The sequence below is a fragment of the Amphiura filiformis genome, chromosome 20 (assembly GCF_039555335.1).
Source record: "Amphiura filiformis chromosome 20, Afil_fr2py, whole genome shotgun sequence".
Lineage (NCBI taxonomy): Eukaryota > Metazoa > Echinodermata > Ophiuroidea > Amphilepidida > Amphiuridae > Amphiura > Amphiura filiformis.
The window spans coordinates 12,489,366-12,514,799 of record NC_092647.1 but is presented as its reverse complement, the minus strand read 5'-3'; the positions used below and the strand labels follow the sequence as shown (position 1 = coordinate 12,514,799).

At 36.4% G+C, this 25,434-nt stretch overlaps 2 protein-coding genes across 2 annotated transcripts in view; one reads left to right on the top strand and one right to left on the bottom strand.

Annotated features, from left to right (window-relative positions):
• LOC140142922 (uncharacterized) overlaps nucleotides 1–3,333 on the top strand; it is an 85,558-nt gene extending 82,225 nt beyond the window's left edge. Inside the window, exon 11 of the mRNA XM_072164950.1 lies at nucleotides 1,410–3,333. Coding sequence (XP_072021051.1) covers nucleotides 1,410–2,080 — 671 coding nt within the window. The 3' untranslated portion in view covers nucleotides 2,081–3,333. The remainder of the gene's footprint in view (nucleotides 1–1,409) is intronic.
• An 18,516-nt stretch (nucleotides 3,334–21,849) lies between these two features.
• The window catches only part of LOC140142121 (uncharacterized), a 49,522-nt gene continuing 45,937 nt past the window's right edge, over nucleotides 21,850–25,434 (bottom strand). The window contains exon 22 of the mRNA XM_072164086.1: nucleotides 21,850–22,025. Coding sequence (XP_072020187.1) covers nucleotides 21,850–22,025 — 176 coding nt within the window. The remainder of the gene's footprint in view (nucleotides 22,026–25,434) is intronic.

Genomic DNA, 25,434 nt, shown 5'->3' with positions numbered 1-25,434 from the left:
AAATATATTTTAAGGGCCCTCTATAAAGATGCGGGTATAGCCATATATGTGTGCAAATATATAAGGCCCTCTAATTTGTCTTATTGCATGTCATTTCAATTACTCAATCTCATTTGAAAAACATGTCAGTAATCAATCTGTTTAAAATTAAAACCTGTGTCTCAGGTTTCTTTTTATTATGGAAATAAAAATATATAAAAGTCCTAAATAAATCAACTTTAAATGTGTACATCCATATCAAAACGATGCACTTGTCGGCTGCTGCATGTGTCTCATTTCACAAACTAGCTAGGAATAAATACCAGACTCAAATCAAGTGTAGGTCACTTCAAATCATCCTCAAGTCAAATTATATAAGGAATGACCTGTATTCCTAAACCATGTGACTTGGGATGATTTGAAGTGACCTCCACTTCGGAGATGAGTCTGATATTATTCCTAGCTATTTTGTGAAATGAGACACATGTAGCAGCCGACAAGTGCATCGTTTTGATATGGATGTACACAAATGTGTTTTTTACATATATTGTAATATGTGTGCTTAATTCATTTTGGTTTAAGAATCAATAAATGTTCAGCTAAAGCTGTCTCACTCGGAATACAGAGATTTATAATATATGCAACTTAATATACTCCCAATGGATCTTAAGGCTCTGTTGAGCAGCACAATTTAATGCAGCTATAACACAGTGAGGTGAACCAGCTAAGACAAGACAAGAATATATGAGAAGAGGTCCAAGCTTACAATGTAGGAGGAAAACCTGTGTGTAAACACACTGATACACACACAAATCATTAGACCATTCTCCTTAGGATGACCTACACATGTAAACAAAACAACCCCACCAACAAAACACACAAAACCAAAATGAACAAAATAAGAAAACAAAATATTGAACATTGCTAAGATATAAGATCATCATTTGAAATTCGGAGTAAATGTTTATTGAAGTATTGACCAATTCGGATATTCTGTAAAACAAAAGGCATAATTACTAATGTATAGATGAGGTGACCTAAGATGTCACATGTTTACATTCAGACTGCCCTCTGTTGTTTCAAGTCAGGCAAAATAACACAGAAGTGTCTATGACAGACCACATAAATCTCTTTAAAACTCAACTTTTAAAAACCTTTGAAGTTTTGTGTGATATTATGTATATAGCTTGATGCATTTATAAACAAGATTGATACCATTTTTGTATTATTTGCTTTGAAACCAAAGTTAATGAATAAAAATCAACTTCTTCCATGTAAACTATAGTGTTTTTTGCCTGACAGTTTTGATCACAGACCAACAGAGGGCGTATCAAATGTAAACACATGTCACCTCATCTATTGGTATTGAAACACATGCATAAATCAAAACACATCCTGTAATTCTGGTAACATGATGTTTTACTTTTCAGATCCGGAATGGATCCTAAAGCACTTCCTGATGAATGGACAATACTGGGAGTGGTCACATGAGACATATCTTTTGTTATACATTCGAACAAAGGAAGGAGCCTACACACAGATGTTTGATAACACACCATTCCATGCTGAGCAGAATCTTTGGAAAAAACGAGATGAAATCAAAGAAAAAATTGCAACAGGTGACAAAGTGATCATATACCAATCATATTCACCTTGTAATACCGCTAATTCTGAAACAAAAAAAACATGTGCTGACAGGCTAATCGAATTATCAGAGTATTTGGATACTCATTTATACGTGTTTTTTCCACAGATTTACAGGTCAGACCTTGATATCATGAAGGAGGGCCTCAAAAACCTCCATAAGAGTGGCAGGGTAAAATGTGAAATTCTTCAGGATTGGAGAGAATTTTACAACTGTTTTACTACATGGAAAGAAACACTTCCAAGAAATCAAAATCAACAACTAGTTTTTACCAACTACTTACAAGAATTGGCCAAATTGCTTCCAGAAGATGCTAACTTTCAGTATAACTACTTACAAGAATTGGCCAAATTGCTTCCAGAAGATGCTAACTTTCAGTATAAACGCTTTGCTAAGGACAAATATGCACATGTTACAAAACAAAAGAATGAGCTGCGAGAAATTATTGATTTATAGTGAGCTACGCACAGGTACAACACCTAGACATTGATTCACAAGCCTCAGCACACTTTACAGGTTGTCGCTGACCACTACAGCCTCATATCATTCCACAAACCATTAAACAAACACAGGGACTTGCAGCTAAGAAGTGCACACCCTAGACATTCCACAATCGACCTTTGCAGCCAGGATCAGCTTCCCGAATTTCATACCGGTTACAACCAGACAATCAGCAGGGGAATTTCAAGCTAACTCAATTTTACACAAGAGCATACTAACCACAGCCAAGATTCAAACCCGCAACTTCTCGCATTATAGTTCACAGCTTTCCTGGTTACAACTATTTTTATATCAGTTTATTTTGCTTCTTGATTACAAGATACAAGACAATTTAAAAATATGTAAGCTCACAACACTGTAAACCCTTGAAGTACCAATTGAAGATCAAACTTCACTCCCAGTCATTACAATATTCTTAGACTTTTGAATACTTCACAGCTTCCCTGGTTACCGGTACGGTAACCCAAGTAATGGCCAGTGATAATGATCCTCTTTGATTCTCGATCTATAGAGTTTGAAATCTATAATATTAAAATTTTAAGGATTGCAATCATTTTGCTGAACAAAGATGAATGGCATGATCAACTCACAATGCATTCTGGTATTAAAACTTATCTGGTGTGTGGGCGTAATTTACATAATTTACAACAATGAATCCAAAACAATTAAAATAAAATCTGAGTTGCATTTCAAATATTTTGTTTACACACATTTGCTGGCATCAACAACATATCGAATGTGACTTGACTGCGTTGGACATACACGCAAGTTTATGCTATATATTTGTGTATATTTTCAGTAATCCAGGTATATAAAATATCAAATTGATAATTAAAATTAAAAACTGGTCTTACTATTTTTGACTGGCGATGTTTCACATCCTATCCTGGATGCTTCCTCAAGCTGTCTCATTTTTTGGCGGCGATTGGTCAGTGACCTGTGACGGGATCACAGAACTGAGACGTCGACTCGTCGAGGGATCTTTTGATAGACGGTTTGTGATAAGTTTATGCTATGTTACATGCATCTTGCATGCAATCACAATATTTCGCATTCATACAATATTTTGTTTTAGCTATCTTGAGCGCCATGACTTTTTAGAGTTGAACAGAGTGAAAAAGTGATTTTTAAATCATGAAAAAATGGGAGGAAATAATAAAACATATTTCATCACTTAGTGAAAGAATCCATCCTAGTGTTTGTAAGTATTGAAAAAATCTTGAATTCGGCATGGACGAATGTGTCTCCTCTTCAAACTGTACTTAAACATTAACCCAAGTCATACATTTGTACTCTGGTATATATTGCAAGGTGAATATGATTGATGTGGACTTATTGTGTTAACCTGTATCATATGTAGTAAAAAAAACCCACCAGTTTCAATTCAAACTCAGATTATCTTGTAAATAAGAATAATATAAACTGTAATAAAATGATAACTGGTTTTGTTATGAATAGTTAGCAGTAATAACAAGTGTTAGAAAATGTTTGCATTTATCCAGACACAAAGGAGATTTTTATGATTGTGTGATAATTATGACAGCATAATTTACAAGAAAATGTGAAGATGAACAATTAGGCTTATGGCTGTACATTTTGCTAACACATTAAAGCCAAATACAGGGATATTTTGTGCAAATTTATTTGCCTAACTGCTCTGTGAATCATAGACAGCAGAAGGGGAGGACATGCCCCCCTAAAAATTTGCAAGGGGGGACATCCCCCTAAAAATCCTAACAAAAGAAAAAAAATAAAGCAATGCCCTGTACATTTACCTGTTTAGTATGAAAATCACTGTGTTTTGGGCCTGTATTTATAAGCCTTTTATTGAAAAATAATTTAAGTTAAACATTGCTCATATCATTTATTATAACATATTTGTATATTTATCAGTATAATTGTATTGGAAAAAATTGAGGCTCAAGGCCAAATCATCTTTAATAAAAATTAAACAAGCATATCATATTAAATGTATTGTAATGTATAAAATCAAACTTGTAATAATGACTAAACTCTTATGGTTGTTTTGTGCCATTTTCATGATTTTCAATTCGAATGAAATGTGACCAACCACAAATTAAAGGACTTGTATGTTAACAGCAGCATAAAACACCTCTCAGTATTGTATGTAAAATGGTCAAAGCAGACCCAAATTGATGCATTTATTGCAACGATGTCGACTGTGCAAATCACTTGTATTCAACTGTATAAAGATGATACCTATTTGGAAATATGCTAACACGATTATTACACACAAGTTGGAAAAACACTAAGTCTCTCTGTTGAAAATGATTGTTTCATTACCATTATGACATAAACAATCATTGTTCTAAATGTATTTATAACATTTTTTGTGTGGGTAACATGTGCATTAGCAAATTCTAATAACAAATGAATCCTTGTCTTCTGTTTCTCTTTTAAAAGCAGGAACTATGTGGGTTTTATCAGCGATCAACTTGTATGATTTCCATATATAGTCTTGGTCTTGTCATTGAATAAATTCATCAGGTCTGTAGATTATCCATTTCATAAAGAATTTCATCAGATCAAGGCCAATCAAAAACTTAAGTTTTCTGGACGTTTCATCAACCATCGGATTGTACACAGGGGTTGATGCTTCCATAGTTGCCGGTTCAATATCACACAGCACTTAAAAACAGCAACACTGCTGATGAAGTCAACCAGTGGTTGATGAAACATCCAGAAAACATAAGTTTTGATTGGTCTTGATCTGATGAAATTCTTTGTCTTGGTCTTGTCATTTTGCTTACACATATAGATGTGACTTTTTAAATATTCATGCCTATATATTAACTCCTCTTGCATGTTGCCAGTTTGATTCTACTCACTCCACACACATTATCTGCCAATTCTGATTGGCCTTTAGAGCTATAAACATAAAATTCCTCAAAAGTTTGATATACAATTACTCTAAATGACTACGGTCACGACTCGTGAAAGCATTGTCTTAAAACCTTAATGTATGATCTTTTTTCAGAATATACCTTTATTTTTTTCAAAACCAATTTTTTGGCATATTTGTAACACTTAAACATGTTCCAACTTAAATCTATGAGCAAACTGTCAAATTCGCCCTATTTGTAGTAAAACAGGATGATTTTCTGTTGGTCCGACATATTATCATAATTTTTAGATTATGATAATATGTCGGAACGATCGCAAATCGTAGTCTCCTACGCAGCCAGTTTGGTTACGCTCCCTCCACAAACGTAACCAAACTGGCTGCGTAGGAGACTAACTCTGAGGCCGCACTCGCTGTCCTAATCCAAATAGTGCGAGATGTTTCGAGTGATAGAGGTGAAGTTTACGATGTTGTTTCTTTTCAAATTACCAATGTTTTTCGCGTCCAAATGTATTATGAACTTTCATAATGATTGTATATTATCATTTTGGAAGAAAAAAAGAAAAATTTAAAAAGATTGTACATTAAGGCTTTAAATTGTGCTTGATAGGCAGACGGTGTGTGTTGAGACTGGAGAACAAGCGGAATTAAACTGGCGGCGGAGGAGACTAAATTTAAAGCACATGCCTGACAATTAATATTTTTAATTAAGATTTATCTTAAAAAACTAAAAAGCTTTTGCAATGAAACTTGTTCAATTTACACATTTTCTGTGCAATACAATATTAAATCAATAAAATTACAATGTTATCACTATAAGACTATAAATATATATCAGTCCCTGTCAATTGAGATTTTACAACTGAAATAAAGTGTACATTAAACATATCAGTTGTGCTTTTGTAGTTTCATTATTTGTCTTATTGCATGTCATTTCAATTATACATCCCGTATTTTATTTAAAAAACAAGTTCATTACAGTACTCAGCCTATTAGTACATACTGGGCTGAGTACGTCGCTCAGTACTAAACTGTCCGTCGTTTTATCTTTTCTGTTTTGGTTTCGGTTTCAGTTTTTGGTTTCGGATCTCATTGTTATTTTGAAGTGTTAACATGGTACGTGTGAACAATCCTTTTATTATAGTCTTTTGTTGCCTACAGAAAAGTTGAACGAAGATAACTTCTGTTTCGGTTTCGGGAGTTATGTTAATTTCTGACATGAAAAACGTGAGATGAGAGGCTTGATGCTAATCTAGACAAAAGAAGTGTCTAAATTTTACGGTCGTAAATTCGCAATAAATTGTACGGCTTCAATTGACTTGCGTTGGGTGTATAGGTACTTCCGCCTAGGCGGGAGTGGCTTGTGAAAATAGCCCAGCGTAGAAATATACATTAATCACTAGTAATCAGTGTTGCCAAGAATTACGTATACTTGTTTGTGCAATCACGCAAAAATCGGTCATATGATTATGTAGAGATGAAACAGGGAATTATTTTCGTCCCAAATACACCTTAAAACTTGGTAATATGCAACACCAGAGAAGTGCGTTGAAGTGAAACTAATTGGATTTCTTTCATTGGAATTGGTAATCTGATAATTGCTTCAGGCAAAATTGCCAGACTCAAATCTATTTTAAATGTACATTATTTGTCATTCATTGACCAGGTTAAACATGTTAAAGATTGCAATTTGCGAAGTAGGGGAAATGAGAGAGTGGGGATGATGAGACGAGGAGATGATCGGGTAGAGGGCGAGTTAGCGCAGCGGTAATTCCCTCGCTTTGCAGCACTGAGGTCCCGGGTTCAAGCCCCGGCGCAGCCTAAGGACTCATGTGCACTTGGTTTATCCCGATTCCATGCTCGCTCTCGCAGGTTTTCTCCGGGATCTCCGGTTTCCTCCTGTATCGCAAAAATCAGTGATTAGTTGTTTGGTTATCAAAAACTTCCTTCACCCAATGGAATTTGGGGAGCTGCACAGATAATTGGTGGATGTTACAATCTAAATGCGGATAGGTGTGCGCCGTTCGGCAGCAACCTAGTTGATGCGATCTGATTGTGATGATTCACCATTGCAGCGAAATTACAGCGCTTTGAGTCCTCTAAGATCTGGAGAAAGGCGCTTTATAAATCCAAAAATTTATTTAGAGGGGAGGGAGAGGAGGGAGGGAGGGCGAGTAGAGCAGGAGGAGTTTATTCCGTTTATTTTAATTTTTCCACGTTGATCATAGGCTTACTGCTAAAACAGTGAGAGGGGGAGAAGGGTAAAGGAAATACAACATCCAATATAATTCAGATATCCACATAATTCAAAAGATGCCACAGGTGAGAGTTGGGGGGGAGAGACAGACAGACCAGAAATATTAATATAGACCAGAACGACATCAAATTTGCATTTGGACCTGATGTAGGCCTATCCTGCCTAGTTAAATGAGAGACATGAGTAAGATTGCCCACTTGAAGCACCAGTGTTGCATATAATTGACGTATCCAACCTTTATTGACAGACATAAGTGTGATTGACAGCACCTTTTATTACCTCTTGAAATGAGAAGCATGATGCCCCAAACGTAATATACATTTCCTTTGGAGGCCTGCGGATCGAGGATTACGTAATGGTCAATTCAGCGGTACGCATGAATTGTGTACAGCGTGGTGTGATCAAGGCATTGATTGTTGCCAGCACCGAGGACTACGGACGTCTAATTTTCAGCGCTGTACTTTGTGTACACCTTTTGGTCAAATTGTATAAGGATGGCATATTTAGTTCAGATAAAACAGATATGAGCCTAGTAAAAAATTTTACTATCAAGCTTGTTGTAGGCCAAGTTGGAATCGGGGTTTGAAAAGTATTTATGGTATGTATGGCGGTTGCTTGTGAGACCTGGTAAGATGTTTTTGATTGACAAGAAGTAACAGATGTAAGGAGGTAGGTGATTTATTCCTCAAAATATATAGGCCTTGGAGGCCTATGGGGCTATGGATAGGCCTTACTGAAATGACTCATGGCCAGTACATTGGATGTGAATTGCATAGGAGTTGGTATCAACATTTAGGATGGTATCAAACATAAATGGTGGTTATACACCATGTCTATTATCAGTATTGTAATTGTCGCCATCCCTGGGTCGCCAATTTCTGGCATGATCGGTTTTATGTGGTCTCCGTCACAGCCGGATTTCTGTCGTTATCTTTACGATGGGCTACATTTAGTCTGGGTACAAGACTGCTTAGTGAACGCATTGTGATTGTATATTGATTGATCAGATAAATAAATAGGCATCATTATCATATCGTGTGATCGATGCGGGTACTTAATATGGTTTTGCTTTCATTTGATTTTGGGGGTTCTAACCCGTGGTTCTAATTGTACGCGACTCGCTTGACGAGGTCTCCAAATCATTATGGATAAAGTATAAAACCATAGATAATACATGTGTACGTTTTTAATAAATTCTTGTTATACGGTATCTTCTAATAATTGTTATATCATATTATGACATAAATGCGGTTGTGCTGTCAGGCAGAGGGGTTGTTCACGTTACCCCTTTTATCATGATCATACATAGGTTTCAATCTCGACTGCGATAGAGTAGTAGTCATAATAGAGATTGTAGATTGGTTTAATGGTATTGGCATCTCGATTTCTTGCAAGCTTTTGTCATACTTTTAGTACGTTTCATGATTAATTTTGACGTTGGAAACGCACCGATATATTTTTCTCGCGCAAGTATTGATTTTCGCATGTATTAATTTATTCAAAAATTTCTAAATTAAATTTGATCCAGAATAACACCTGGCTTACGATTGATTAGTTTCATACCAGTTTGAAGCTCGATGGATTGCGAGATTGAGATCAAGAAGGGCCGTTATTCAGAACGCTGCACATGTCAGGGAACGCTGCTTTATCATGTCAGCTTGCATGGCTGTGTTCAGTTTGGCCTTTCGTTGGCCTTGGGCCTCAAAGCGGGCACTTTAATATAAGAACGTTAATTTGAAGCTTTTGTGTAGAAGTAGAATGCAAATTCATTCTGATTATGCTTATGGTAATGTCGCATAAGAATGTAGGTACTTATTAAGCCTATATGCTTCAGGATGTTTTTCAACATTTTCGTCTTTTTCGGTTTTTGCTTAGGATAGACGATTACCAGTGTTGTTAGGCTATTTAGGAGGAATTCCATATTGGCCTTTATGAGATCATTCTTCTCACGTGGATTCATTGAGACATATAGGAGCTTTTCCATGGCCGTGAGCATTGTCGCCTTACCACGAACGTGGTCTTAAAAATTTCGAGTAAATAAGAAATTAATGAGCTTGGCATGAATATGTTTGTTATGTGGGCAATATGAATATATGGATTTGTATTACCATGGGAGTATTCCTACAGGAAAATGTAGATTCGCATAACTTCTGAGGTTTGCAGAGGCTAGAGCTTTCTGATCTTGGGAGCATTCCGTGGATGAGTAAAGTACTTACTGTGGGTAAAGGCAGCTTCCCAGGGACGTATTGGAGATTTCTCACGGAATGTATGTGAGGATGTGCATGCTTGGTAGCAGACGCACGATTATATATGGGAGATTTCCCATGAACGTACATGAGTGTATATGGGAGCATTCCCATGAAGGTGTATGGGAGCATTCCATGGACGTGTATGGGAGCATTCACATGATTGTGTATGGGAGCATTCCCTTGAATGAGTTTGGGAGCAATTTATGTTTATCATGAATGTGCAGTGTCTCGGTTTGGCATCTGATAAGCTCTATCTAGAACATCACGCAGAGTGTACGTGAGCATTTCTATAAAATGTATATGGGAGCTTTTGAATAGTAAGTGTATGGGAGAATTCACATGAATGTGTCTGGGAACATTCCATGAATGTCTATAGGAGCATTCCCATGAATTTGGTATACAGGAGCATTCTCATGGGAGAGTCTATGGGAGAGCATTCCAATGAACGAGTGCATTGTATGGGAGCATTCCCATGAACGTGCATGGGAGCATTTACATAATGCGTACGGGAGTTTTTCCATGAATGTGTATTGGAGCATTGGGATGAATGTGTATGGGATCGAGTATCTCGTGGATGGGAGCATCCCATGGGTGCATATATGGGAGCATCACATGGGTTTGTATGGGAGTTTTTCCCACGGACGTGGATGGGAGTATTCTCATGGATCTTGGCTGTAGATGTGTATGGGAGCAAGGTCCCAAAGGTTGCGTATAACATAACATTATTTTATATGAGCATTCCCATATGGATGTGTCTAGGCCTATTTAATTTAGGAGCAGTATCATCGATGTGTATGGAATTTCCGATTGAGGTGTATGGAGCAAAGGAGGATGTATAGGCATATCTGAGTTCATACACACAGAGGATGTGTTTAATGGAATTTGATCATTCCCATTAAAGTTCCGGTTGGTTTTTTTTTTCTGTGCATAATGGATGAGGCCATTCGGAATGGATGATAGAGTATAGAAGGAAGCATTCCTTCAGATTTATACGGGAGCTTTCCATTGATAAAGGACAGTCTCATGGATATGAAAGATCTCTGTTGGAGCTTTTCCATGGACGTGGCAATGCAAGAGTATTTACATGACATGGATCGTGGACTTGGAAGAATGTGACAATAGTAAATGTAGGTTCTAATATACCATAGACTAAATCAATTGATTTGTCCCTCAGCCGGTTAAACTAGGGCTAATATCTCGATATTTGGGTGACTGTTAATGAACTTTACTCCGTAGCGGGTAGTCTTGGGTACACCTCATCATGATCATAATAGAGATGAGCAAGCTAAGCATTTATAGCAATGTGTTCTATACCATAATTGTGTCGTCATGAAAGATTTTGGAAGTGCATCACTTGTAGGGGTAAACGGATGAAATTGATTATACTGTATTACCAGCGGTATGGATTTGGGATATGGATACGCATTTCCACAGCATTACCTTGATGATTAGGATATATACATGCATGTTGTATTGTTAGCAGTGAATATGTGTGTCTTCAAAGACATGCTGTGTTTCTGCTTATTATTATCAAAGATCATGGAAGGTAGAAATTCGTAAGTTTCGTGCATGGGTTAAGAGAGGTATTGGAGATGGATATTCGAGTCTGTTCATGTTTTTGACGTTTATGATATGTACAGCTTCACCAAGTTGGTTTTTTGAGATTTCTATATAGGCGTTCTCCATGTTCACGAGGTATTCCTAGCTGAGTAGATGTTAACGTATTCCTTAAAGAATACATTATAGGTACAGTGTTTTGGTTTGTTTTTCAAGGTTCAGTAATTGGATTATTCCTGAAGACAGATGTGAGCATTTCGGAGAGTATTCTCATTATATTATTCATGGATGTCCATGTTTGTTTGCTTATGCATAGTTATAGTACATGTAGTATGCACGACTGAGCTAGATTTACGTTTACTATATAGGTCTACAGGTATTTTTTCTATATATATCTTAAGGATATCGTATGTGACAAGGGCAGTGTTTTGTGAAAGTAAAATGTCAGAAGAATTAATTTTATTCATAGAAGCACTTGGATCTGAATATCCACATATTTAGTTGCGGTTCTGCTCTTCATATTAGGCATATATGTGTTCATGTTTCACCAGTAACTAGTATTTCAGTAAGTAAATTTGTGAGATGCGCCAAAATTTATCAGACGTTGCATCTGCCTTTGTGACTACACTCAAGGCAGTAATAAAGCTGCAATAGCTTCTTGTACTGAGTTATAGACCTTCTGCTGTTACACAAGTATCTGTGGCGTTCGGAGTTCATGAACCTGTTGAAATTGTCAGTTTGGCAGAAGCGTTTGAGTTTCTTCGTGTTAGTGGTTCTTATTAAATGAGACCATAGGGTCTTTGATTAGACGAGATATTTACATATTTTTACAGAGAGTCAAAGTGACTTTATTGGTCCAAGCTCTGTACATTAATGCTATGTTGTATGTTATAAATATGTTGGATGCTTACACCACAGATCTGTGCTTACACTAAACATGCTAAACGCTGGTGATTTTCATGTATATAGTTAATATATATATAGGCATCTTTTATTTTAGCCAAAAGAGCATTGGTTTTACAGTCTCAGTACTGAGGTGGCAATTTATTTGGCGATTCAGGGCCGAGGGGGCCCGAGGTCCTGGGATCAGGACTAGGGGAAATGTGATTTGTTTTTGTTTTGACAATGTTTGAGGGCTGGTGCGAGCAGGGAAATAAGAACTAGTAGCATAATGTCTATATATAGGCCTATATAGGAGTATCACATTCATCGAGGGGCTTTGTAGCTCGGAATAAATTATTCCAGATTAGTTTGAGTTTGAGCTCAGCATAGCTATTATTCAGTGTGGACCGTTTGCCCGCCCGTTCTTTATATCTTGATAAGGGGTAGTTCGCGGCTGACGAACAATATTCCCCTGCTAAGATAAACTGTATCATTGTGTGTTTGTTTTGCAGGTTGATAGATCCTAGAGAAGTAGGCGCAATTGGAAATGATTTATTTCCGATTGAGCTTGCGAATTAGGAAATAACAATGAAGTCAAATTACACACCATCTCACTTAATCCCTTGGGTTTTCGTTTCTGAACAGTAGAGCTCCCGAAACAGAAAAGATAAAACGACAGTGTGTATCAATATCAGTGCTAAAGGTTTGGATGTTATTAAAGTTGCCTGTAAACATGGCTAATACGGTAGGCCACTGGTTTAAATAAAAGTTATCATAATCTGCTTTCAATATATGGCCCAAATTATTTTAAATGTGTTTTTAACCTATCGTAATTTGTGTGCCGTTTGGAAGTAAGGTCCACAGTTTGTAAATAACCTTGTATATACTTACAAAATACAAAACTGTACATACAAATAATTTGATTTTATATAATAAACCAATTAATACGACTTGAACCAAAAAGTGCTTACCCGATCAAAGTTAACAACCTATGGAGAAGGGTCAATATGAAGGCTGAACATGTATCGGTTTTGTTGTGCAAAAGACAGTATAAGACACGATAACCAGTAAAACTGCACTATCTGCAAGCATTAGCTATTTATTAAATTATTAAAACAGAAATAAAGCAATTTAATCATTTTCAGAAATAAATCTGTGATGATTTTGACATAGATATTGGCAACCTTTTTAATTAATATTAGTTTTTCTTTACAGACCATTTCCGACGTACCAAATCTGTATTCACTTTAACCAACTCAACTTAATAACCAAAATCACATTTTAATCAAATAACTTGTATTTTGTAGCCAAGATTTAAGAGTTTAAGCATAGGTAATTTCAATATCCTGGCAGATAAGATAACATAGATGTGACAATGGAGGTAGAACTTTTTGAATGACCCTCATATATCCTCCAATGAATCTCAAGGTGCTGTTGGACAGCAAAATTTAATGCAGCTATAACACAGTGAGATGAACCTGAAAAGATGGGTCAATGATATGGGAAGAGGTCAAATTTCAGGATGCAGGAGGAAAACAGGAGTGTCCCGGGTAAAATCTGCAAGGACGGACATGGATCGGCAACTGTGCTCACTTACGGCACTGAAGGGAATCGAACCCAGGCCACAGTGGCGAGAGGTGAGTGCTACCACTATACCAACCCGTCCTCCCAGTTAATTTACACATCAAGTATAATTCATACGTTCATACATCAGCAATGCATAAACTTTGGTGTTAAACATTAAACATTCCAGTTTTATCTTCGCATATAAATTTTAGTACATCATTAATTGCTTCTACATAGCATTAAGCACAATCCAACAAAAACAAGTTTGAATTCTTGAATTTATTTTGAAAGCCACACATCAATCTTCTTGCTGTGATGACGAGAAGTGTGCAGTGTGAAGAGGGTCCTGTAAAACCCCAGTTAACTTATGCATACCTGCCAACATTGAAAACCTAGAAAACAGAGTACATGGCGAATGTAGGGCGCAAAGCGCCCGTAGTATCGCCTCTGACGGCGGGGGGGTCCAGGGGCCCGCTCAAGGACCCCTGGTGGGGTCCAGGGGCAAACCCAAAGCTAGAGGGTTTCTACACTATAAAAACCCTTATATGCCCCTTCACAGAAGACACATTTTATAGAAAAACAACAATAAAGAACAAGGTGAAAATGAAGCCCTTAGGCTTTTATACACTTTGAATTTATACTCTTTTATACCCTTTGAAAAAAATGTGAAAAAACATTCTGGGACCTGTTTTTATAAGTTTGAAAAATATGCTTCCTTCACACAGCAAATGTGCTTTTAAAAATGCAGTATCCTATACTTGTGTACATAACGATCATTCGTTGAAGCGCTTTTTTTGGCTTTATAACAAGGCCTACGTGACTGATAGGACATTGATATGATGCACAATACAAAGGTGAAAATTTAAAAAAAAGATCAATTTTTTCTTAATTTTTTCAAAGTTTTTCAAAGCGACTTTAGAGAACCTCTAGACCTATTCTGAAGGTTTGCATTTGAGGAGGGATTTATACTCCATATCTGGCAACAATTTCACACATATTTGATGACTGCAATCTTTAAAAAAATGTGAAAAAACATTCTGGGACCTGTTTTTACAAGTTTGAAAAAAATATGCTTCCTTCACATAGAAAATTTGCTTTTAAAAATGCAGTTTCCTATACTTTTGTACATAACGATCATTCGTTGAAGCAATTTTTTGGCTTTATAACAAGGCCTACATGACTGATAGGACACTGATATGATGCACAATACAAAGTTAAAAATTCAAAGTGTTTGTTGACTTTAGAGAATTGAAAAAAATTGGAAAAAAATTACAGTTTGTTATCCTTAATATGGAAACCACTAACTAATGTTTACCTCTTCATCTATCACATTATTATACATGCATTGGTTTTCCATGCATATATAATATGTGATAGATGAAGAGGTAAACATTAGTTAGTGGTTTCCATATTAAGGATAACAAACTGTAATTTTTTTCCCAATTTTTTTCAAATTAACTGTGAATGATCCTAGCACTTCAGAATACGTTTAGTGGTTCTCCAAAGTTGCCGAAAACTTTGGAAAAGAAATAAAATAAAAATAATTTTTTTTTTTTTTTTTTTAAATTTTTCCAAAAAATCAGAGTACTCCGATTTTCTGGGGTTTAAAACTCGGGAAATCGGAGTAACTCCGCGAAAATCGGAGTAGTTGGCAGGTATGCTTATGCTCTGCTATCTGGCACTCTTTGGCAGCTTCTTCCAACTGTCCATGACTCGCTGGCTGAAGATATGTTTCTAATGTCCAATCTTGATCTGAATTTTGCAAACTTCTGTGAGTTCAATGGGCTATTCCATTTGACATCCATACACCCTCTGGAAGATTTGACCAAATAGGTGAAAGATTAAAGTCATATCTTCCATAAGGGGTGTATGGATTTCAACTGGAACAGCCTATTCACTCTTTATGACAACTCACTATAAAGTGGACATCTTTTTGCGGAACATAAATTTGTGTGCTTTTCGCAATTAAAAACAAGCGAATATGTTTTTTATGTAGAGATCTATGTAGGAAAACTCAAAACCGCAAATTTAAAACTAAATATCACTAGAGCGGTTCTCGGGCTTCGCGGTTCTCTGCTTTGGTGGTTTGTTTTGGTACTGAATGGTACATGTGTTTGGGTGATCATTGATGGTGTTTGTGATTGATTGGTTTAGGTTGGGTGATGTATGTTTTGTTTCTGTTCAGAACCTTGTGGGGATTTGGCGAGTCGATGGGTGGGGGTAATTAGTTAAATGTTTGTAAGAAGGGAAAGTGAGAGGTTAGAGAGTTAAAATGAAGGTAGACGGTAGAGGTTTGTAAAGGTTGAAGGGAAAACATAGGAGCATGGACACTTGGCCTGGTGAAATAGTTGTTGAATAGAAGTTGAATGTAGGCCTATAATGTTTGTTGATGAATGAGACCGATTTGACCGAATTAATTACACGTCTGTCTGCAGTGGATACTTTGAAGGGAAGTGACGGCCCGGGTTGCCAAAAGATTTCAGCCCGAATTGCGGGTCAAATAATCGAAAAGTCGCCCAATTTTTCTCTTTACCATTGGTTTCTATGGGACATGAAATGATCGGAAGTGGCGGGAGCCAATGTTGAAAAGTCGCCCAATTTTTTTCTTAACCATTGGTTTCTATGGGACCGGAAATTGTCAAAAGTCGCGGGGAAAATCTTCAAAAGTCGCCCAATTGGGCTACTAAATCGCGGGTTTGGCAATCCTCACTCACTGACGGGCGCATGTGACGCTTTCTTTGGCGTGGTGTAAACAAAAACATGGAATATAGCATAGGCGTGCGCAACATCATTTAAATTAATTATTATTTACCGATACAACATTGTAGGCGTTTCAATGTACAAAAACTTGTGTCATAGCGTTACGTAATCGCTATCATCATCATCAATTCGCTCAACACGATGAGTCATTCATCAAGTCAAGTACCAATTTCCTTGATGTGTTTATTATACAGGTTTGGGGGGTTTGGGCAAAATCGATTTTTCTTTTATAATATCCCGTGGACGGCAATGCACAAAACGTACTACGCCATAATATAAATAAGGCTAAATAAAAATAAAATGATGTTTCCGGTAACATGCTCTGAAAAAATTGGGACGGAAGGAAGGGAAAAAAAAAATATTTACACATAGGGGGCCTACTGAAATTTCGACCCAATTTAACACTTGAAGGCTAGCCAATAGAAAAACAGTATGACTCGGGGTCTCAATCGCAAAAGCTCTTCTCATACTACACAAGTGTGTCGTACTGTCCAATATCATTTACCTACTCTCTGTCATTCACTGTTCTTGTCTATATATAAAAGCTTTTTCTGTTTGTGCAATTATAGAAAACTGCTACATACAATTTGGAAATTTATGCAATACAAAACACTAAACAGATATCATTTTGAAATGACCATAATTAGGGGTAGAAAAAAGTAAGGAGTCCAAACTCCAAATGGACCCTCTTATCTTAAATCCAAAAATAGGGTCCATAACCAAACTTTTGGGATCCAAAAATAGTCAAATATAATATTAACTTGTAAACAGTTAATGACTTGAACGTGAAATCAATAAGTGTAAATCAAACCAATTTTTTAAGTTTACCTGACTTGGGGATCAAATCTCGACAGGTTTCTTGCCAATACAACATTTTACTAATTTGACCTCAGATGACCCCTGGTGACCCCCAAATGACCTTACCAAAATATGGCTCTAAATGGTGACTGTATCCACCAAGTTTCATGCCCATATGACAGTTTTTACTAATATGACCTCTGGTGACCCCAAAATGACCTTCAACAAATTTGGCTCTAAATGTTGACTGTACTAACCATGTTTCATGCCCATATGACAGTTTTAACTAATTTGACCTCAGATGATCTCTAGTGACCCCAAATGACCTTCAAAAAATTTGGCTCTAAATGTAGACTGTATTAACCAAGTTTCATGACCATATGACAGTTTTAACAAATTTGACCTCAGATGACCTCTGGTGACCCCCAAATGACCTTACCAAAATATGGCTCTAAATGGTGACTGTATCCACCAAGTTTCATGCCCATATGACAGTTTTTACTAATATGACCTCTGGTGACCCCAAAATGACCTTCAAAAAATTTGGCTCTAAATGTTGACTGTACTAACCATGTTTCATGCCCATATGACAGTTTTAACTAATTTGACCTCAGATGATCTCTAGTGACCCCAAATGACCTTCAAAAAATTTGGCTCTAAATGTAGACTGTATTAACCAAGTTTCATGCCCATATGACAGTTTTAACAAATTTGACCTCAGATGACCTCTGGTGACCCCAAATGATCTTCAAAAAATTTGGCTCAAATGTAAACTGTACTTACCAAGTTTCATGTCCATATGACAGTTTTAACTAATTTGACCTCGGATGACATATGGTGACCCCGAAATGACCTTAAAAATTTGACTCTAAATGTTCACTGTATTAACCAAGTTTCATGCCCATATAACAGTTTTAACTAATTTGACCTCAAATGACCTCTGGTGACCCGAAATGACCTTAAAAGAATTGGCTCTAAATGTTGACTGTACTAACCAAGTTTCATGTCCATATGACAGTTTTAACTAATTTGACCTCAGATGACCTCTGGTGACCTCAAAATTACCTTCAACAAATTTGGCTCTAAATGTTGACTGTATTAACCAAGTTTCATGCCCATATGACAGTTTAACCTAATTGACCTCAGATGACCTCTGTTAACCCCGAAATGACCATCAAAAAATATGGCTCCAAATGTTGACTGTATTAACCAAGTTTCATGCCCATATGACAGTTTAACCTAATTTGACCTCAGATGACCTCTGTTGACCCCGAAATGACCTTCAAAAAATTTGGCTCTAAATGTTGACTGTATTAACCAAGTTTCATGCCCATATGACAGTTTTAACTAATTTGACCTCAGATGACCTCTGGTGACCCCAAATGACCTTCAAAAATTTGGCTCTAAATGTTGACTGTATTAACCAAGTTTCATGCCCATATGACAGTTTTAACTAATTTGACCTCAGATGACCTCTGGTGACCCCAAATGACCTTCAAAAAATTTGGCTCTAAATGTTGACTGTACTAACCAATTGTCATGCCCATATGACAGTTTTTACTAATTTGACCTTTGGTGACCCTGAAATTACCCTCCACAAATTTGGCTCTAAATATTGAATCTACCCTATCAAGTTTCATGCCCATATGATAGTTTTACTAATTTGACCTCAGATGACCCCTGGATGACCTTGACCCATTAACCAATACAAACTTGTTCTGTCTCGGGTCATGATGAACCCACCCACCAAAAAGTTTGGGTCAAATAATAATTGCCCTTGTAAAACAAACTGGGACATCCCCATACCCCCCATTTAACATGTGCTTAATATCTGTATCATTCAAGTATCCTCATCTTCAATGCAACGTTCACTATTTATCGCTATGGAATTATATTTACATGTTGAAAAAGGTAGGCCTAGGGTTGAGTTTCTTGACGGGATAATATGCAGGCCTGGGCGAGCGGCATGAGAAAATAAATGTTGGTTAATCCTGAAATCTGCCAGGTTAGTTATTTTAATTTTATTATATCGGTGCTGACAAAATGCACAACTTCCTCAACGTTTATAAATTGAAATGAACAGTCTTTTATTCATACTTGATAGGGGTTTATCGTTGAGTGTCTAGGACAAGATTACACAATTTTTCGGCCTACATCATTTTTAGCATTTTAACTTTTTATTACTTGCTCTTTTTAATACGAGCTTTATGGGAATTAGTTCGACAACAACACCGATTTAATGAGCGTTAGGCCTTTGTCTTATAGTGTTAGGCCTACTATTACCGTTTTTATCAAATTTTTTGCGGACACAGACAAAATACCCAGCAAACACAAAACGTTTTCGACATCATTCGCAAAAGGTTATAAAAGGTTGTCAGAAAACGTTTAAATGTCGGGTTATATAAAGGGTATATTAAGAGTATAAAACATTTTCATAACCTTAAAAACATTTTTGATAATCTACTGCTCAGCAAACAAAAATGTTTTACAGAAAACGTTTAAATGTCGGGTTATATAAAGGGTATAAAAACGTTTTAATAACATTCCAAAAACATTCTTGAAAACTTGATACAAAACATTCTAAACAGAATGTTATTTTGGGGTTGAAAAAATATTTGCGAAAAAATGTTTGCCCAAAATATTTTCAATAACGTTTTAAAAACGTTTTCATGACCTTTATATAACCCGACATTTAAATGTTATTAAAAGGTTTTGAAAAAACATTTTAAGAACATTTCTGTGTTTGCTGGGTTCAAACATTTTAACATAATGTTATTTAAGTATTGACACAATATTTGGCAAAAATGTTTGTAAAAATAGTTTACAATAACATTTTTTGAAAACATTGAAAAATATTGTTGTATTGTGTTTTCATACAAAACGTTTTAAAACGTTATCATGACCTTTATATAACCCGACATTTTAATGTTATTAAAACGTTTTAGCTAAACCAAAAGCCAAAATATAACTTATTTAAAACGTTTTTAAAACGTTTTTGTGTTTGCTAGGTAGTTCAATAGTTTTTCAATAGTTGTAGGCCTACTTAATATTACGAGTCCTGCTGCACGCTGTTTTCATAAATAAAATAGTTGTGCATAGGCCTAGGCCTATATCGCGATAAATATTATCTATCAATTCAACTGTATTTCTTTAATCATTGAATGGCAGAAAGTCGGGGAAAATAAAATAATGTGATTTCCAACAACTTCATATCAGAATTTCGACACGGACGACTCTTGAAAAATTTTATTTTTTCCAAAAGTGGCATAAATTATTTCATGTCAGAATTTCGACACGGACGACTCTTGAAAAATTTTATTTTTTCCAAAAGTGGCATAAATTATTTTTTGCGGCACCAAAAAGAGGGCGGGCGGGTTACCGGAAACCGAATTTTATTTTTAGTAGGCCTAACAAGATGAGTCATACATCATAGTTTATTGGTATCACATTGATACAACCTGATTGGTCCCCATATTTTACTGCTAGAAAGCCGATTGGTCAAAAAGCCACTTGAACATTTGCCCACACATTGATCAGCCACTTTGACCTTTTTATCACGACTTGATCACGCGCCACGATTAGTGACAAGTAGGTCTATTACTATTACTATTACTAGTAGGGATTTTACGATTTCAATATTACATTCGCATGGACGGTCATTTTTTTGCGGGGTCGCTAGGATTCTAGCGAGTAGATTTCTTGCAATATTTGGCTTATTTACCATCCAATTTATATCCTACAATGTACCTGTATATCATTAGCATATCAAGCGCGGCCCAACAAAAATAGTTTTTGAGGTTTCTGATCGTCACGCTGAAACACTTTTAAGGACACAATTTCCTCCGTTTTCCCAGCCATTTTGTTTACTCGTTGTTAACGACGTAACTGATTAGTCTCGACCCCAGAGTGCAACGTGGCTGTATCGCGAACATGACTTGAAGACAGAAACCGGCTGTAAAGAGGTGGGTCATCTCGCGAGATCTTGTGACTTGCATTGTTTCATCTCGTAAGGTCGATGGCTCAAAAATTATCTTTGAAGTATCACAAATTCCAAGTGTAAGGTACTTGGATACATTAAACAGGATAATTATGATTTAGAAATCAGATATGTGAGTACCAATTTTATATAAATTGACTCAATTGCAAAAAAATGTTGCTACGTTTGTATAGATCCCAATGACACACACAGTGGCATAAGCCAGTCTCTGTGTACAAACGGCGTACACGAGACTGGCAAGTCTATACCACATCGTTACGACTCTAAAAGCGACCGAGTCAATGGGGGATATACTATCATGACTATTGGGCAACTTCCACTTGATTGGCCCTCAGCCAGTCTGAGATAGAAGTATAAATTCGTAACCAATGGCAACGGTAGGCAAAACCGGCTATGCACGACTATGTGCACGACTATATGGACCAACCTCTGGTTGGATCGCACAGAATACAGAGTTGCCAATGCAGATTAATAAGGTATAATATTGGGTGACTTTGTGAACGTCCAACTAAATTAGTACAATTCTGAATACTTCGTTATTCTTTTTGTAGATGTCGACTACCATTCAAATTTAATAGGTTTCATCATTAGCACACACTTGACATATCCTGAAAGTGTCACTGAAAAAAAATACTTCGTTTGTCTGCTTTTTTGTATACAAGAAACACATGAGACATCTGTTTGTGTGGACTTTGTGCAAGGAGCCCAAATCCCCACAAAAATAGTTAAAAATCAGCGCAGTGCAAAAACTTGCACGCACGAACATAACCACTTTTATTATATCAAAATTCTAACTTACCAGAATTTTTTATACAATGATCGTGTATTAATCTCTTCCACACCAAGTTTTCTTGTTGCCCAATCTGTCTTAAACATCTCCAGCTGTTTCCATATGATCAAGAAATCTTTGAGAAGCATGTAAGAAGCCATGGGTTCTGCTGTGCGAGACAGGGGACCTTTCTTCATAGCCACTGAAAGGCAAGTTGAATAAAATAAAATACTGAGAAAATCGCAATTAAATTCCAAGTACCAATGTCGCCAATGCTTGTCACTCCTTCGAATGTGAACCAAAGTAGGTCCTGTTGATAAGTTATGGCCATCCTGCATGTCATGTACGTACAGTGTTATCAACATCATGTACATGTGTTTGACTAATATTTTGATGTTATGAATTAAACAACAGTACACATTGTTTTATTAAAAATGTTGAATTTTGGCACAATTACAGCACCTAAAGGCATGATTTGGGCAGGGTATGTTAGTTCATTAATATATTACAATCATGTAAAAATTTTGACAAAACTTAAGGGCACCCTCCTCAGAAACAGTATTACGCCACTCCCAGGTCGCAAACACTGATGGTGAGTGCATAATCCATGTAAAAGGAATCCTGCTCAACTATAGAGTGCACCACTTATAAGTTCCCCCTAATACTTTTTGAAATAAATCGAAAATTATTTAACGAAATGTAAAATTGTAAAAAGATGTGAGTAAACGTATTTGTTTTACAAATCTGGACCAATTTGTAGTGTCACACATGATTGCGTTCAGTCACAATGGTTCATTATGTAAAAAAATAGACAGTTTTAAAAGTTGCACCTGAGTCCATAGGAGTCAAATTTCAAACAATACAGTATGTCAGGCCTGTTCATGAGTTTGTAATGGAAATAAAACTTAACGTCTAAGATGTGGAGTAGGAAATGTGTCCTCCTACACTGTTAACAAGTGCATTACAACGTCAGCACATGCTGTCTACGAAAGTCCGGATCCGTTGCTGGTTTCAGCCAGATTTACTATTGATATCTTCTGACGAACACACGTCAACGAGGTGCTCTCGGCTGATTTTTTACTTCTCCTGTCACCTGAAATTTTGTTTTCAATTTTCGAATTGCATTAGGCACAACTCCCATATGACGAGCAATTTCTTTCACTGGTACATTTTTATCCAGCAAACATATTGCTCGACCTCGCAGGAAATCGGACAAACGTGGCATGATTAAAATGTGACTTTTCTTAAGTGATGAACTGGCGATGCATGGTCTTTTCTCACTGCAGTTCATACCCTGCCTAATTCAGCCATTTATCATTTAAAAAGAAAGATTTAAACAACTGCTTTGCTTTTGAAAACCAAAGATTGAGTTTTTTCTTTAAGGGGGTACTACACCCATCACATTTTTGCAGGTTTTTTGCATTTTGCGAAGAAATGAGAAAAAAAATTGGTCAAAGTGGTATGCAAAATGAAGGGGCAAATCTTCTCGTTCTATTGGTGGCATTGATAATAATGTAGCTTACATGCTTTTAATGGTACAAGCCAAAGAGAGGTACATGAGGACCTTGTCACAATTTTGATAATTTTAACTATTTCAGAACTGATATCGTGAATCAACTTACACACACATATTATCACTTATGCTAGACTCTAAAAGTACCAAAATATTTTTTTTTTTTGGAAATGCATTAATTATGCACAGCTTTGAAAAGAAAAATTATGCATCAATTTCATGTTATCAATGAAATTAAACTTATTTTCCCCCTTCCAGTTGACAATGATATGCAAAATTTGTGTTCGCAAGGCAGCACATTTGTTTCAGATTTCATAAGGTTGAAATTAAAGAACAGTCAATTCCTTGGTTTTCAGTATTAGGGTGAATTTGTGCTTAGTTTTCTGAGAAAATAGAAAAGCTTACGAAACGCGATTTATATGTGTGTGGCTATGTTCACAATGGTAACAACTCGATATTAAACTGATGGAACACCCTTACTTCTTTATATTTCGTCACTTACCTGTTGCCTACGATTATTCCTTCCATTTGAGAAAATCCATGTTTAAATCACGGTGAAAAACACTTAAAATCAGTGCACTCACAGCTCGGAAGACAAAAATGCGCGACGCCATATTTACTACTGATTTACTAATTGGTTAAGGTTGGGCGGTATCTTCTGCTTCTTCTGCTTAATTACTCCTCAACGCTACAATCGTAACCAGGCGAGGAGGGACTCGACACTGTCAATTTTCCGATACGCGTATACGATACGGTATACTTTACAGAATAGGCCTAGGCCTATAGAGTTATTTTATGGAACGTATTGACAAAAAATATTCGAAAATTGAAAACAAAAAATAAACGAATATTCTAATCTTTCATTCTCTATTAGCGACTTCAGGTAGCGAATAAATTGTGTGGTAGGCCTAGACTATCTCCAACTCTAGTGTGATGCAGAATTCACTGCTTAATTGAAGTATAAATGATCCAGATCCAGATCTCGCAGCTGAGGCCTACGTCGCATTGTACACTGTATAGTGTTTTGATTAATCAAATGAATTGTCTATGGGATATTGCACTCAGCGGTACATCATGGCGAGCATTAGCGGCGCATGTACACGATAAAACATTTCAGGGTGTGCACTGTTTGTTATGTTATATTTAGGCCTATTACAATTAAAAATCTCGATTTTGAAAAATGTTACTTTAAATAACAATTGTTTTCTAATGTACTTGAAACGTCACAAAGCAGCGCCCTATCATTCAAATTTAAAAGTGTATAGAAACTAGTTTACGCTTAGGGATTCTCATTTCATAAAATTTTTTAACAATAGGATTTTTCACACACCCAAAGTTTTGGTGTCCTTGATCATTGTAAAGTGGCAATGTTCGATCCCAATAAAAGTAGGGCCTAATTGCAAATCTTTTACAAACTATTTTACAAAAAACACGGTTTAATATAATGTTACGAAAGATTTGAAACTAGCCAATTGTATTGGTTTTGTTTACAATTATTTTCAACACAAAAATTGTGTTAATAATGTTTTAAACTTAAATTGTCAACAGAAAGAGTCAGCTGATCATCAAGTTTTATGTCATCTTTTAACAAGAGTTGAAACAAAGGAACGCAAAGAATGTGCAAAGTTATTGACTTCGGCTAGCATCTTAAAATTAAACTCTGAGTCAAAAATAAGCTTTGTTTCATTAATTTAAAAGAAAGTTGTTGCATCTTGTTGGTAAAGTGATCGATGTTTGCTACTGGTTTTATTATCACCTGTGTTGTTTGTGTTTACGATTCGTAATCCCACGAAGAGTAAGTTTAGTTCGTTAATGTTGTACGGTAGGCCTACAGCCACACGTACCCCGCATCCCAACACATCAGGCGCGGATTCAGGGTGGAGAGCGCCGACTGGCCCGCTACCCCCCAAAAAAAAAAAGAGGAAAGGAGAGAAGAAAAGAGAAAGGGGGGGGAAGGAGAAGAGAAAAGGTGGAGAGAAAAGGTTAAATTTCACGTAATTGAGTAGACCCATGCTTAATAAAAACCCGCACAGTCGGGTCGATCGGAAGTAGGTCCTACATGTATAATAATGGCCTCACCACCGTCACCAGACGGCGG